The following is a 12,770-nucleotide window of genomic DNA, read 5'->3' on the forward strand; positions in this document are numbered from 1 at the left end:
AATTCCCGACTGGGTGGGATGCTGAGCAAAATGCGGGGCACCTGCACCTTTCCTGACAGTGTGTGGCGCTAGGTCACAGGGGGGCTACCCTGCTCCCTCTGCGAAGTTCGAGCGTTTGCCTAAGCCACTGCCTGCCCTGCAGAGAACTGCATTAGAGCTTCCCCGCCACCGAGGGGGGAAGGAGGGAGGCCAGGGTTCAAGGCAGTGCCTGCCCTCAGAGCTGCTTCCTCAAAGTAGGAAAGCCGCCTAGGACTGGTGTCTGTCCCGGGACACACCGAGGGCCCGCTCTGCACCTGTCTCTGTCTGTCCCCCACCCTCTGTCCCCCAGGCCTGGGCATCTCCCCTGCTGCTTGGGACACCCTGCCCCTCCTGGTCTTCCGGGGCTCCTCAGGCCGCTGAGCAGAGGAGTGGCTTGTTTGTTCCCAGCTTCCCGTCAGCTCATCTTCCCTGCAGCCTGGCCTCCCACCCACAGGCCTTCCTACTAAAACCTCGGCCTGCAGGGCCCTCTCTCCCCATGTGCTGATTCACTGGTCAGCCACCAGGGCCCAGGCCTGTGCCTACTCTTGGCACTGGCCCTCTGGGCTGTCTGTGTGACCCCTACAGAGCCGTCATGCTCGGGCGCTGGCCAGTACCATCAGGGAAGAAACCGGAGAGCCCCAAAGTCCCAGCTCAGGGCCCAGAGCAGAGGGCACTTCCTTGGTTTTCCAAACCAGTAAGGACAGCTGCCCAGAGGGGTGCTTAGGCCAGACTTGCGGCCACTGGACGTCCTCCTCCATCAGGCCCATGGGTCTGCAGGTCAGACAGCTGCGGGTTCCCTTCTCTCAGCATTCTCCGATGGCTCCATGCCTACAGCCTGAGGCAAACAGCCCTTTCACACTCATGTGCTGAGCCCGTAACCCTGCCTGAGAGCCTCTGCGATCAGGAGGCAGCCGAGAATTCTCCTGCGGTTAGAAACTGGCAAGTCTAGGAAAGCATCTCCTTGAAATAGAATTATTGAAGCCCAGAAGGCGTCTTGAAGAAATGGCTTTTCTTTGATGCATGAGAGCATCTGCAGGTGACTGTCACCCAGCTGAGGAAACACAGGCTCCAGCTGGGGATGAAGGGACAGAGAGGACATGGAAACTGTGAACTCCCTAGAAACTGGGATGGGGTACAGAACCCAAAAGGGCTCCATGCCCTAGGGGCCTCCGAGCGGACACTCAGATGCATCCTGCACACCCACCGGCCTCTCGCTCCATCTCGGCCAGCATTCACTGGGTCTTCTCTGCCCTGCAGGAGGCAGCTCCCGGACTGGGCCCTTCTGACAGTCTGGCCTTGGGGCACCCTGTGAAGTGGCAGAGGCCCAGACAGCAGTGCTGGGGCACCACATCCACAAATGGACACCAGCTTGGACCATGAGACTCTGTCCTTGCGGACCTCAGCCTTGCTCACCTCTAAAGGGTAGGGCTTCTGAGGCCCAAGAGGTGACCCGCTCCACACAGAGAAGAAATGACCACAGCTTTGTTCCCTCCCAGGGCTTCCCACAGTGCAGCCCGCCTCACGAGTGGGATGGCAGCTCAGCTTTCGGGTCCTCTCAGGCTTTTCTGGAGGGAAATGTCTGGCCTGTCTGGAGGCTGCCCTTGCTGGGGTGCGAACGCAGCCAAGCTCAGGGAAGGGGCGCCACGTGGCTGTGGATGCAGTAACAGTCTGAGCCACTGAGGGCTGGCCCAGCAGGGAGCTTGGGGCTGCCGTTTCCCAGGCTGGCCCCGCTATGCACTCTGACCTGGTCTGGGGCGTAGAACCCTCCTGTGGTCCAGCTACTCCTCCTTCCACCAGGCTGGCTGCTTATCTGCTCTCCTCTCTTGGGTGCCCTCTGGCCCCCAGGCCTGGAACTGCTCCCCACAAGCTGTCCTGGCCTCTCCAGCCCAGGGGAAGAGGACCAGGAAGGGGAGCAGGCACCTGAAAGACTGACCCTGTCCTTATGATGTGCAGCTTTCTTCTTTCTAAGTGTCATTAGAAAACAACACACACACACACACACACACACACACACACAGAGCCCTCAGAGAGGGTGAGTACATGAGTCACCTTTGTGGAAAAAGCCAGAAGATTACAGTGGTCTCTGTCTTGGACAACCCCAAGCAGGTGTGAGGTCCCTGGCATGAAGAGCTGCCTTCCTTTTCTTGCCCAGCCAAGATGCCCGGTGCCCACGAGGAACGGGCCAGCCTGACCGTGCACGGCCCTCCTGCGGTCCCTCCCCCTGGCATGGAGTTGGGCCGCCACTTGGTCACCACAGAGGCCCACATTCAGCCGCAGAGAGGATGGAGGCCCAGCAGGCCTGCTGCTGCCGTTGCCACGGACGTGGGCAGCAAGACACCTACACATGTCCGGGGCACTCTTGCTCTGTGCAGCTTGGCTGACGGGCAGTCCTGGCTCGCCGGAAAACACACCGTACGCGCGCAGAAGCCGCCGCGGGCCTGGCTCAGCGGGGGTCTCAAGGGTGAGTGGGTCACTTCTCCCCACGGAGATCTGGGACCAAGAGGAGAGTGCTCTGGGAGGACGGTCACGGTTGTGAGGGGCCCCTCCAGGAGGCTGCGACCCCAACCAGGCAGGGAGAGTTTCTGTGACAGAAGCCGCACCCAGATGAGGTGAGCCCTGGGGCTGGCAGGAGTGGAAATCCAGGGGGACCCCGAGTACAGTCCTGTGGAGAGGCAGGAGGACAGGTGCTGGGACCATTCTTGGCGCCTTGTCTGCTGCAAGGCTGTGGTTGCAGGCGCGGGACCTGCGCAGCTCTTGGGGGCAGGGGAGAGGCGGTATAAGTCTGGCACCGAGAGGCTGGAGGCAGGCCCAGTGGAGGAGGGCAGAGGAACAGCACCGGGGAGCTGGTTAGGTGGGAGGAAGTGGGGGCAGGACGGGCAGAGCAAGCCAGGGAGCTCTGCCAACAGACCCTTCTAGAAAAGATTCTAGGGTGCGTGGAAGAGGAGGCAGGCCCAGGAGCCAGGGAAGCAGCAGGGAGCTCTGGCAAGGTGGGGCCCAGGAGGGTCCTGGGAGGAGGTGTGGAGTCAGGCCCAGCCTGTTTGTAAGGGTAGCCCAGGCGAGAAGCCCACTGGGATCCTCACTGATCCTGACCCCCTCTGCTGAGGGCACACAGCAGGTGACAGGGCCCGGGAAGCTAGATTATCCATCCTGCTGTCCTGGAAGAATGTGGCAGATTTCCAAATGAGAATGGGTGGAGTGGGGAGTGCTGGGTACTGAAGTGCACTGAACCCCGTGTGGCCTTGCAGAGAGGACCTTCCTGGAACTCCCCCCGCCCCCCCCCCACCAACTCCGGCTGCACTCCAAGTTCCTCTTTCTCAGGAGCTGGAAAGGTGGTCTGAGGCCTGGGCTGGAGGGCGGGAGCCAGACCATTGTTCCCAGGTCCGCCTCCTCCCTGAAGGGAAGTCTCTGTTCCCAGGTTCCTGGACTTGCAAAACCAGAGTGTGCAAAAGGGAAGTGGAGTCACCACAAGGGAACAGGAACCAAAGATGGCAGGCCGGGCCAGCCCCCACTGGAGGCCCTGTGTAGCCAGGAGGGCAGGCCTGGGGGATTAGGGGCATCTGCCTGGCTCCAGGTGCAGAATGGTAGGCAGTGGTCCTGGCCCGGACAGGACTCCCCCGCCCCAGGCCACCCTGGTGCTCATCTTTTGGAAGGTCAGCTGTGACGTGAGCCAGGAGTTGCAAGACCTGCACAGGCTTCACCAAACGCCTGTGACTAGGGTTTAGGCAGGACCACTGCTAGCTCACACACCAGACCCACGGACAGTGGGTCCGTGGGGCAGTTCTGGGAGTACAGTCGCTATCCCTCCTGAGTACCTCCACCTGCATCACATGCCTGCAGCCCCTGTGCAGCGGGACCACTCGTGATCATAGGGACCCACATTCGGTTTGCACAGGGCATGGGTGAGCCCATCCTGAGGCGGGCATGTGGCTGTCCAGTGGCCTCAGCGATGGTGGTGTCACCCCAGCACCTGGCCCCCCGCCTCCCTGCCAGCTGTTCCCTTCCCTGTCCTGCCTCTCAGCGCCATCCTCCCAGACGGGAATGAACACTCCTGCTTTGGCAAATACCACATGCCCGTGTTTAGAAAACAAAGTGGCTTCCCTAGAAGAATGCTGGGACAAAAGAGCAAAGCTTGTCATCGTCAGGCTGACAGAAAGCCAACAGCTGGCATCCTCTGCCTGCATACACACGAGAACCATGCACGGACGCGAACTCTGGCTTCTGAAATCAAGTCAGTACGTTTTGTGTTTCCTGGCTATCAGCAAACAGAAACTCAGGCCTATTTCAACTGAAGACCAAGCACTGATGGCCACCGCCTGCTCTCCACACGACCTGTGAGCCAGGCCACACAGGCACAAGAACTGGGAAGGAAATTCTAAACAGACTGTGCTCCACGTGACTGTTTCCCAAGAATGGAGCCACTCTTGGCCCAGGATGGCCGCTCGCCAGCGGCCCTTCCCTGCGGCCCCACGGGGCAGCCGTGGGCAGGCAGGACAGCGGCTCCCTGAGCCCCTGGCTGGGAGGGGACACGGTCAGTGGCCACCGGCCAGCAGCTCCGCTGTAGCCGTGCTCAGGCCAGCTGTGGGTGCCACAGCGACACAGGGAAGACACCCGCCCTTCTTCCTGCCAGTCCCGAACCTGTCCTTAGCCATTGCTGCCCCTTCAAAGAGCCCTGGGGCCTGTGCTGCAGGGCCGGTGGCCACAGCCCCTTTCCATGGAGACTCGGTGTGGCCTCTGGTTCTGTGCTAAGTTGCCTCTCAGTTTCCTTGCTCAAGGGAAAGAGGAACTTGTCACTGCACACGCCCTATACCCCAAGTGTCAGGAACGGCCATGTGAGCTCTGGGCAAGACTTGCCGCACCTGCCCCATCACTTGGCACGGGCGAGGGTGCAGGGGGAAGGAACCTGGCACTCCTGGAACTGGTGCGACGGGGCAGGAGCCCGACCCGACGGTGCTGGCCCTTCCAGGCACAGCCCTCGTTCTGCGGAGCTGGCTGTAAACAGAGATAGGGAGGGGCCGCTGGGCCTGCCAAGGGAGGCCGACACTGAGCGATTTACTGGAGGAAAACAAGTGGCTTCCACGCTGGGCACGGAGTGCGCACACGCACCGCGCAGGAAGCCAGCGCCGCGAGGCTGCCGCTGATAAGCACCCAGGGCGGGCGGGGGTGGTGGTGGTGTGTGTGTGCTGAGAAACACAGGATTCTCCCTGTCGTCCATGCTGCCGTGTTGCTCACGGGGTCTGCGGTCCAGGCGCACAGACACGGGCACTTAGGATAGAGGTAAGCAGCCTGAGGCGCGGGTGCGGCTACGGGCCACTCGGGGTGATGCTAGGGACAGGCTGCGGGAGGGAGGGCTGAGGGCCCCGCACAAGCCTGGGGCAGGCCTGAGGGAGGACGGGCTCTGTCGGACCAGAAGTGTGGCTCCTCAGGTCCCGGCCATTCCTGCTGGCCAGCGCCCCACTGAGCCAATGCCTGGCCTAACGATGGCGCAGGGCCCTGCCTTTTCAGGGATGCATCTCTCTCCTCTTGTAAGGAAAGAGGCTTGGACACGAGAGCAGGTGGAACATCTCAGGCAGACCTTATGGGTCCCTGGGCAGGACGTGAGCCCAGCTGGTCACCGCACAGACAGATGCTCTGGGATGGAAGATGTCCACAGTGGCCACAAGAATGTAGTTTCTGGGGGACTCCAGGCCAGTGAAGTCTGGCAGGTGAGCGCCCCACAGCCTCCTCTGTTCCCTGTCCCCCCGCTCACTATTGGAGCCATGGTTCAGCACGGAGGAGCCACAGAACAGAGAAGAGGCCACATTGTTGAAACATCCCCAGCCAGCTCTGGAGGCCTTCAGGAAGGAGAAGGAGAACGGAACCCGGCCATGTAATCAGCTAGAAGATGACTCCCCTCCTCAGCTCCCTGCGGAACCCAGTGCCTTGGCTGTGGGACACACGTGCCACCTGCCCGGGGCTCCCACCTTCTCCCCCAGAATCCGGCCCCCGGGGTGCCGAGTGCCCACCAGGGCCATAGGCTGAGGAGCACTGTCCAGACTTTAGGGCCGAGCTTACACTGTGGGTGACAGTAAACACTGTAACAATGATGTAACCAATGTGGGCAGAGCCGGCCAGTCCTGTGCCCAGCCTGACCCTGTGTCGCTACCGTCTGACACACATCATCGCAGGCTGCTGAGCAGCATTAGTGAGGCTTGCAAAACACTCCCCCCGGTTTGGATGTCCCTGACACCTGCACAACCTGTGTGCCCACCACAGTCTGAGGCTGGGGGACTCCCATGCAGACACACTCGTGCAGTGGGGGCCCTTGGCCTCCTTTTGTTTCCTTCACTGTTAACCCCCTGTCATCCCACTGGCCTGGGTGGGGTAAGGGCGAGGCAGACCAGTGGGTAAGGTCTGTGCTCTCAGAACCCTCTCTCTGCGTTACCTCCCACCTCCATGCCAGGCTCCAGCCTGCGGCGCAGGAGTACATGTGGCCAGGGCCTGGCCCCTGAGCCCCTTTATGGGCAGCAGGGCTGGCGGATCCCTGTCCCAAGGCTCAGGAAACAAATGTCTACTTTGTATATGCTCGCCCAAGAGGATTTCTTATTCTGAGAGCAGGAGATCAGGTTGGACCAAACTACATTTTGAAAGTAAGGTTTTCCTCCAAAGAACTGACATTTGTGAAGTGTGTTCTTTCCTCACGCAGTGGGTTCTCAAGGCCGCTGTGTGCCCATGCCTCCTAGGTGCTGGGACACAGGCCGCTTGGTTGCACCCTGCCGGGGCGCTGCCTCAGAGGCTGGGTGAGGGTGCTGGGACCAATGGCCCACCCCTGTCTTTCTTGGCATGGGCACGGGCGACTTGACAGGGCAGAGCCTCCGCCCTGGCGGGGAGCACGTCCCCAAGGAAACCCCAGGCTCCATGACGGTTCTTGTGGATGTGGCCTCACTGGGACCCCGTGACAGCGCTGTGGAGATGGAGGCATGAGCGTGTCAGCCCGTGGCAGCCTCCCACCTCCCAGCTCCGTTCACTGCACACGTTGGTGACACACGTCAGTCTTGCAGCTGCCCACACATCTCCCACGTGTGTACCCGCGCCCGCTCCCGGGGCTGGAGGTGCAGCCTGCTGTCACAGCCTGGTGTCGTGTGAAACAGGGTGGGTCTCGGGCCACCAGACCAAAGACATAGGTGTGGAAGGTGTACATGATTCCCACGCATGCCGAGAAGGGTCTGGGCAAGGCTGTGGCCTGCCTGCTAGACAGAGAGGCTGCTGTCCTCACCTGGGGGGCTGTGGAGGGTCACCCTGTCTCAGGAAGGCCCCTGTTGGCACGTGTCCCGGCTGTGCAGGAATGTGAGTGCTGTGCGGGTGCCACCCTGGCTGACGGGCTCCACAGTCACCTGTCTTTCTAACCCACTTTCAGTAAAGAGGCTGAGCAGGCGGGGGTTACATGGACTGAAAGCCACGCAGCCCAGGCAGAGGGGTGAGGCCACAGTGGGGGTGGGGGAGGTCCTGCAGAATGTCCCCTCCCGGCAGAGAGAAGCAGGGACCCAGCAGGAGCCAGAGAGCAACTTCTCTAGCAGTATCCTGGGTAAATCGTCCATGGCTCAGATTCCTGCCGCCGCAGGCTTAGGGAGGCTCACCATGGCCAGTCAGATTATCACAGCCTCGTGACCCTGCGGGTCCAGTCTGGGACTTAAACAGCCATGGGGTGGCCCCTTTGCTTTCACAGGAGATGCGCACGCAGGACAGAATCTGAGTCTCTGACTGTTCTCTGCTAGTTTAAGGAGCGAGGCTTTCTTCCTGTACCACCTCTGTGTTTCTGGGGGTTCGCAGGCCTGGGGCAGTAACCTTCTCCTGCTTTCTCCCATACAGCCCAGCCCGCCGCCACCGCCATGTGGAGTTGCGGCCCACTCAACGGCACGGGTGGCACTGAGGACCACAGCCTCTGCCAGCACTTCCACCTGGTCCTGTCCCTCTTCTCTCTCCTCTACCTGGTTGTCGGTGTCCCCATCGGCCTGGGCTATAATGCCCTGCTCGTCCTGGTCAACCTGTATGACCAGAGCAGCATGACCATGCCCGATGTCTACTTCGTGAACATGGCCGTGGCAGGCCTGGTGCTGAGCGCCCTGGCACCCGTGCACCTGCTGGGCCCCACAGCCTCTGGCTGGGCCCTGTGGGGCTTCAGCAGTGAGGCCCACATCACGCTGCTGGTGCTGTTCAACGTCTCCTCCCTGGTGACCATGTACTCCACAGCCCTGCTCAGCCTCGACTACTATATCGAGCGGGCCCTGCCCCGCACCTACATGTCCAGCGTCTACAACACCAGGCACGTGTGCGGCTTTGTCTGGGGCGGGGCCCTGCTCACCAGCTTCTCCTCCCTGCTCTTCTACATCTGCAGCCACGTGGCGGCCAGGATCGTCGAGTGCTCCAAGATGCAGGACACAGAGGCTGCTGATGCCATCATGGTGTTCATTGGGTTTCTGGTCCCCACCCTGGCCGTCCTCTATGCGCTGGCGCTCATTGCAAGGCTCCGCAAGGAAGACACGCCCCTTGACCAGGACACGGGGAGGCTGGAGCCCTCGGTGCACAGGCTTCTGGTGGCCACCGTGTGCACGCAGTTTGGGCTCTGGACACCTCACTACCTGACCCTCCTGGGGCACACGTTGCTAGCCTTGCGGGGGAAGCCCGTGGATGGGCACCACTTGGGGATTCTTCTCTTTGCGAAGGACCTGTCAAGATTCCTGGCCTTCTCCAGCAGCTCCGTGATGCCGCTCCTCTACCGTTACATCAACAGGAGCTTCCCTGGCAAACTCCGGCGGCTCATCAAGAAAATGCACTGTGGGCATCAGAGCTGCTCCCCAGACCAGGTGGGGGTCCAGCAGGTGATGGCATAGACAGCCAGTCCCGGGGCCACCACCAGCACTCACTGCGGAGTCACCTGGCCGCTGGCCGAGGGTGCATGCCCTTGAGGCAGGACTCACCCCCCCTCTGGGGAGACAGGTGACTGACACTTGAGCTGGGTGCTCAGCACTGTGTCGCTGTCTTCCCCAGGAGGTCAATGCGGCAAGAACAAAGGACAGCACTGGATGTGTCCTCGCCAAGTCTGCTGTTGTTCCACAAAGGCCTCTCTTACACCAAGGCCACGTTGTTCAAAGCAGCAGGGGCCTGGTGTGAAGGGAAGCTGCATCAGCCCACCTGCTTCTGCCCAAGGCCCACGCACTGCTCCATCCCCGGGGCCACGCCCTCAGCTTCCTCCACACCAGGTCCCAGAACGACATCATGACAGTCAAAAGCCAGTATTTATACTCTGTCTTGCTACAATCCTTGGTTCCCTCTTTTACTTTACTTTTGTTCATAGAAAGAAAGATTTGACAGAAAAGTCGCAACAGTATGAAAATGAAGGAAGCAACACAAAAGAGCACCCTCTTCCGACGGGTGGGGGTGGGTGTGACAGCTGCAGGGTCGCGTGGGGGCAGCGGGGAGCAGAGGCGCACGGTGTCACACACAGAGGTGGTGTCAAGATATTTCCGATGGACGAAGCCAGCGGGGTAGCTGGTCTAAATCGAGAGTAAAGTAGCTCGCGGTTCTCTCCTTGCCCGCTGAATGCACCCACTACCCCTGCTGCCCTCATGGGTGATCTCAGCTGACCTTTAGAGCTCAACTCCCCACTGTGGGCACCAGACGGAACAATAAAAATACACCGAAGAGAGGAAAAGGCGGCTAACGCTGAAGCTAGAAGGGACTGCCCAGGGGAGAGACAGGCCTGGACGACTGAGCCTCGTGGGGCGCAGGGGCGGATTATGGGGCCACTACCACCACCTCGCCCGTCAGGTCCTCCGTGGCCTCTGCCACGGGGAGCCCAAAACCTGCCTGGATTCTTCTACACCATGGCCTGTAACCATCAGCTTTACAACTGTGCAAACAGAAGGCCCTGCCCCTCACACCATCACAATACACCCCAGGCCTGCAGCCCCTAACTCCCAACTCTGAAACCCACCAAACTCTAAAAACGGGAAGATCTGTTTTTCAGGTTTGCAGCAAGTTCATTTGGTAGCAAACCCTGACCTCCAGTGGTAGGAGGGCACTTTTCTACAGAAAGAGGAGTGTGATCACGGGGGCCCTGCCCCAGCCCCGCTACCCCGTAGCATGCAGTACATGCGGCGTGTTAACTGTGTGTGTGCGCGTGTGCAGAAAACCGGTCCACAGAAGTGGTTTGCTAAAAGGAAAATCATAAACATGCACATTCCTTAAAATGTGGTTTATGTTTCAACTGAAATTTTCCTGCCATTTACGGCTACAGAGGAACAGGGCTGCGAATTGGTAATATGGTAACTCCACCCTGCTTTTAGGGCTGTGCATCCAGAAAAAAAACACCTGCTTTGTTTTTGGTTGTTGCTCGGTAATGCACCCTATTTATTTATTTATTTTTTATTTTTATTTCTTCACTCCCCTTCACCCATTCTCCCACCACCCACACCCCTGCCAACTACCAGTCTGTTGCTTCTTTGACCTTGGTTTTATTTTTTAAAGATCCCCCACATAAGTGAGAGCCTATGGTGTTTGTCTTTCTCCGTCTGACTTATTTCACTCAGCACAGTGGCCTCCAGGTCCGTCCGTATTGTTGCAAGTGGCCAGACTTCATTCCTTTTTATGGCTATTGTTCCCTAGTGTGTGTTACACGTGTGTGTATGCCCCCCAGCCCCACGTCTTCTGTGTCCACTTGCCCATCCAGGGACACTTAGCCACTTCTGTGTCTCGGCCATGGGGAGTAATGCTGCACTGAACATGGGGGCGCAGACATCTTTCCGGTTAGTGGTTTTGTATCCTTCAGGTAAATACCCACAAGTGTGACGACTAGATCGTAGGAGAGTTCTCTTTCCTTAACTTCTGGGGAACCTCTGTGTTGACTGAGTGGCTGTACCAGTTTGCATTCTCACCAATGGTGCACGAGGGTTCCCTTTTCTGCACATCCTCATCAGCTCTTCTCTCATCTTCTTGATGACGGCCGCCCTAACAGGTGTGTGGGGGGGTCCCCCTCCGTGGTTCTGATGTGCACATGCCCGGTGGTGAGGGGCGCAGAGAGCCCCTTTCATGTATGTGTTGGCCGTCTGTGTTCTTTGGAGAAATGTCTCTTCTGACCTTCTCCACATTTTGTAATCAGAGTTTATTTGCTACGGAGTTGTAGGGGTTCTTTATGTATTTTGGATATTAGTTCCCTAGTGGAGATATTAACATACTAACTTGTGATAACCTGAAAACTTCTGAGTTCTGACACATCTGGTCTGAGGATAACAGAGTGTGGCTCAATTTTTTGCCACATTCCATGCGGGGAAGTTGCTCCATTTGGTCCTGGTCTCTTGGGAAATTTAGCCCGTGACTTGGTTGCCATTGTTTTTCCATCTGCATAATGTATCCTGTCCAGGATCCTGGGATGGGACTGAGTGAAGAGTCTGCCCGTGCAGGATCCAGAAAGTACACTGGATGGCAGGGCCCTGGCCCTGCTCGGCCCTGCCAGCTGTGAAAGTCCGGACCACTTCTGTGGGGCCCTGGCAGTAGATCCGGGGCAGAAGGAGACAGGTCTCCGGGTTGCTTCTGTCAGGAATGTGCTAGTTCTACACAAGGATGCACCCCCCCCCCAACTGCTGCTGTAGGTCTTCAGATGCACTGGAGTTTCTTTTCAAATCCTGAAAGCCTCAGGCCTGACCCCCTCCACCCTACTCCAGCTGTGAGCTGAACTATGGGTAGTCCCAAGGCCATGGTTCCCCTGGGAAAGTCTGGTGTTCCTAAGTGACCAGTGTGACGGCACGGGTCCCAACACTGCAGCCGTAGAACCTCTCACCTCCAACATGCCTGCTACTGCTGGACCTCTAGTTCTGTCCCAGCTGGCAGTCAGACCCCGGACCGGGGTCAGGCCAAGGTCCACCACACACAGCCAGGCTCTTGGATCAGGAAGCCAGCACCGTTATTAGTGGAAACGGGATCCAGCGGGTAGGCTGGTTTGTGGCAGTGCTATTTCAAATAAAAAGACCCTTTTCCTTGCTTACCTGTTCTGCTTTTTGCTTGAGGAGAAAGAGCTCCTAGGAGAGAGGGAATTGCCAACAGCATAGAGCGGAGTGGCAGAGTCCCTCACCCCAGCTGAGGTCCCTCAAACAGGAGAGGGATCTAAAATTATTGATTTGTTTTCCATTTCTCAGTGTCTCTGGTTGCAAACTGGCTTGTTTCTGGTGACCTCCAGACCCCCCTTCTGGGGGCCTGAGAGGGTCCTGCCAGGGGTCCCTCCCCCCATCCCAACACCCACGTGTGCTGGTGACAGAGGGCCCCCGAGGCATGTGGCAGCCTGGCAGCTTTTCCTGGTGGAGCACAGGCCCAAGGCAGGATGGGGCTCCCGTGCAGACCCTTACCTCTAACGGAGACCCCCACCACTAGTTCTGCAGCATACCCGGGTCTCACACATGTGAGACACGCTCTTCTCCCTGCTGGGGACACCTCTGCCACCAACCCCACATGCTGCAGAACCTACTGTCCATTTCACATTTCTTCATCCACATTCTTGTGCTAAATTCATCTTGGATCAATCTGCTGTGACCTGACACTTCTCTTCCAGGTATGGGAGCTTCCAGCGCTTCTGCGAACTTGCCAAAAAAATGGAAAGACTTTTGGGCTGAGATAAGAATGAGGAACTATTTGGAAAAAGCTAAAGTAGACTGTGAACTCAATGCTAAATAAAGATTACATATATATTTTAATTGACCAATCTGTATTTCTCCCAGTGAAACGTT

At 58.6% G+C, this 12,770-nt stretch overlaps 2 protein-coding genes across 3 annotated transcripts in view; one reads left to right on the forward strand and one right to left on the reverse strand.

Moving 5' to 3' along the window:
* Positions 1–12,770, reverse strand: part of C14H7orf50 (chromosome 14 C7orf50 homolog) — a 121,301-nt gene that overhangs the window by 39,452 nt on the left and 69,079 nt on the right. The window lies entirely within an intron of this gene.
* On the forward strand, positions 4,839–12,737 carry GPR146 (G protein-coupled receptor 146). The gene is made up of 2 exons (XM_044233928.1): positions 4,839–5,292; positions 7,864–12,737. The coding sequence occupies exon 2, from the start codon at positions 7,884–7,886 to the stop codon at positions 8,883–8,885; it is 1,002 nt and encodes a 333-aa protein (XP_044089863.1). The 5' UTR covers positions 4,839–5,292; positions 7,864–7,883; the 3' UTR covers positions 8,886–12,737.

Source organism: Neovison vison, chromosome 14 (assembly GCF_020171115.1).
Source record: "Neovison vison isolate M4711 chromosome 14, ASM_NN_V1, whole genome shotgun sequence".
Taxonomy (NCBI): domain Eukaryota; kingdom Metazoa; phylum Chordata; class Mammalia; order Carnivora; family Mustelidae; genus Neogale; species Neogale vison.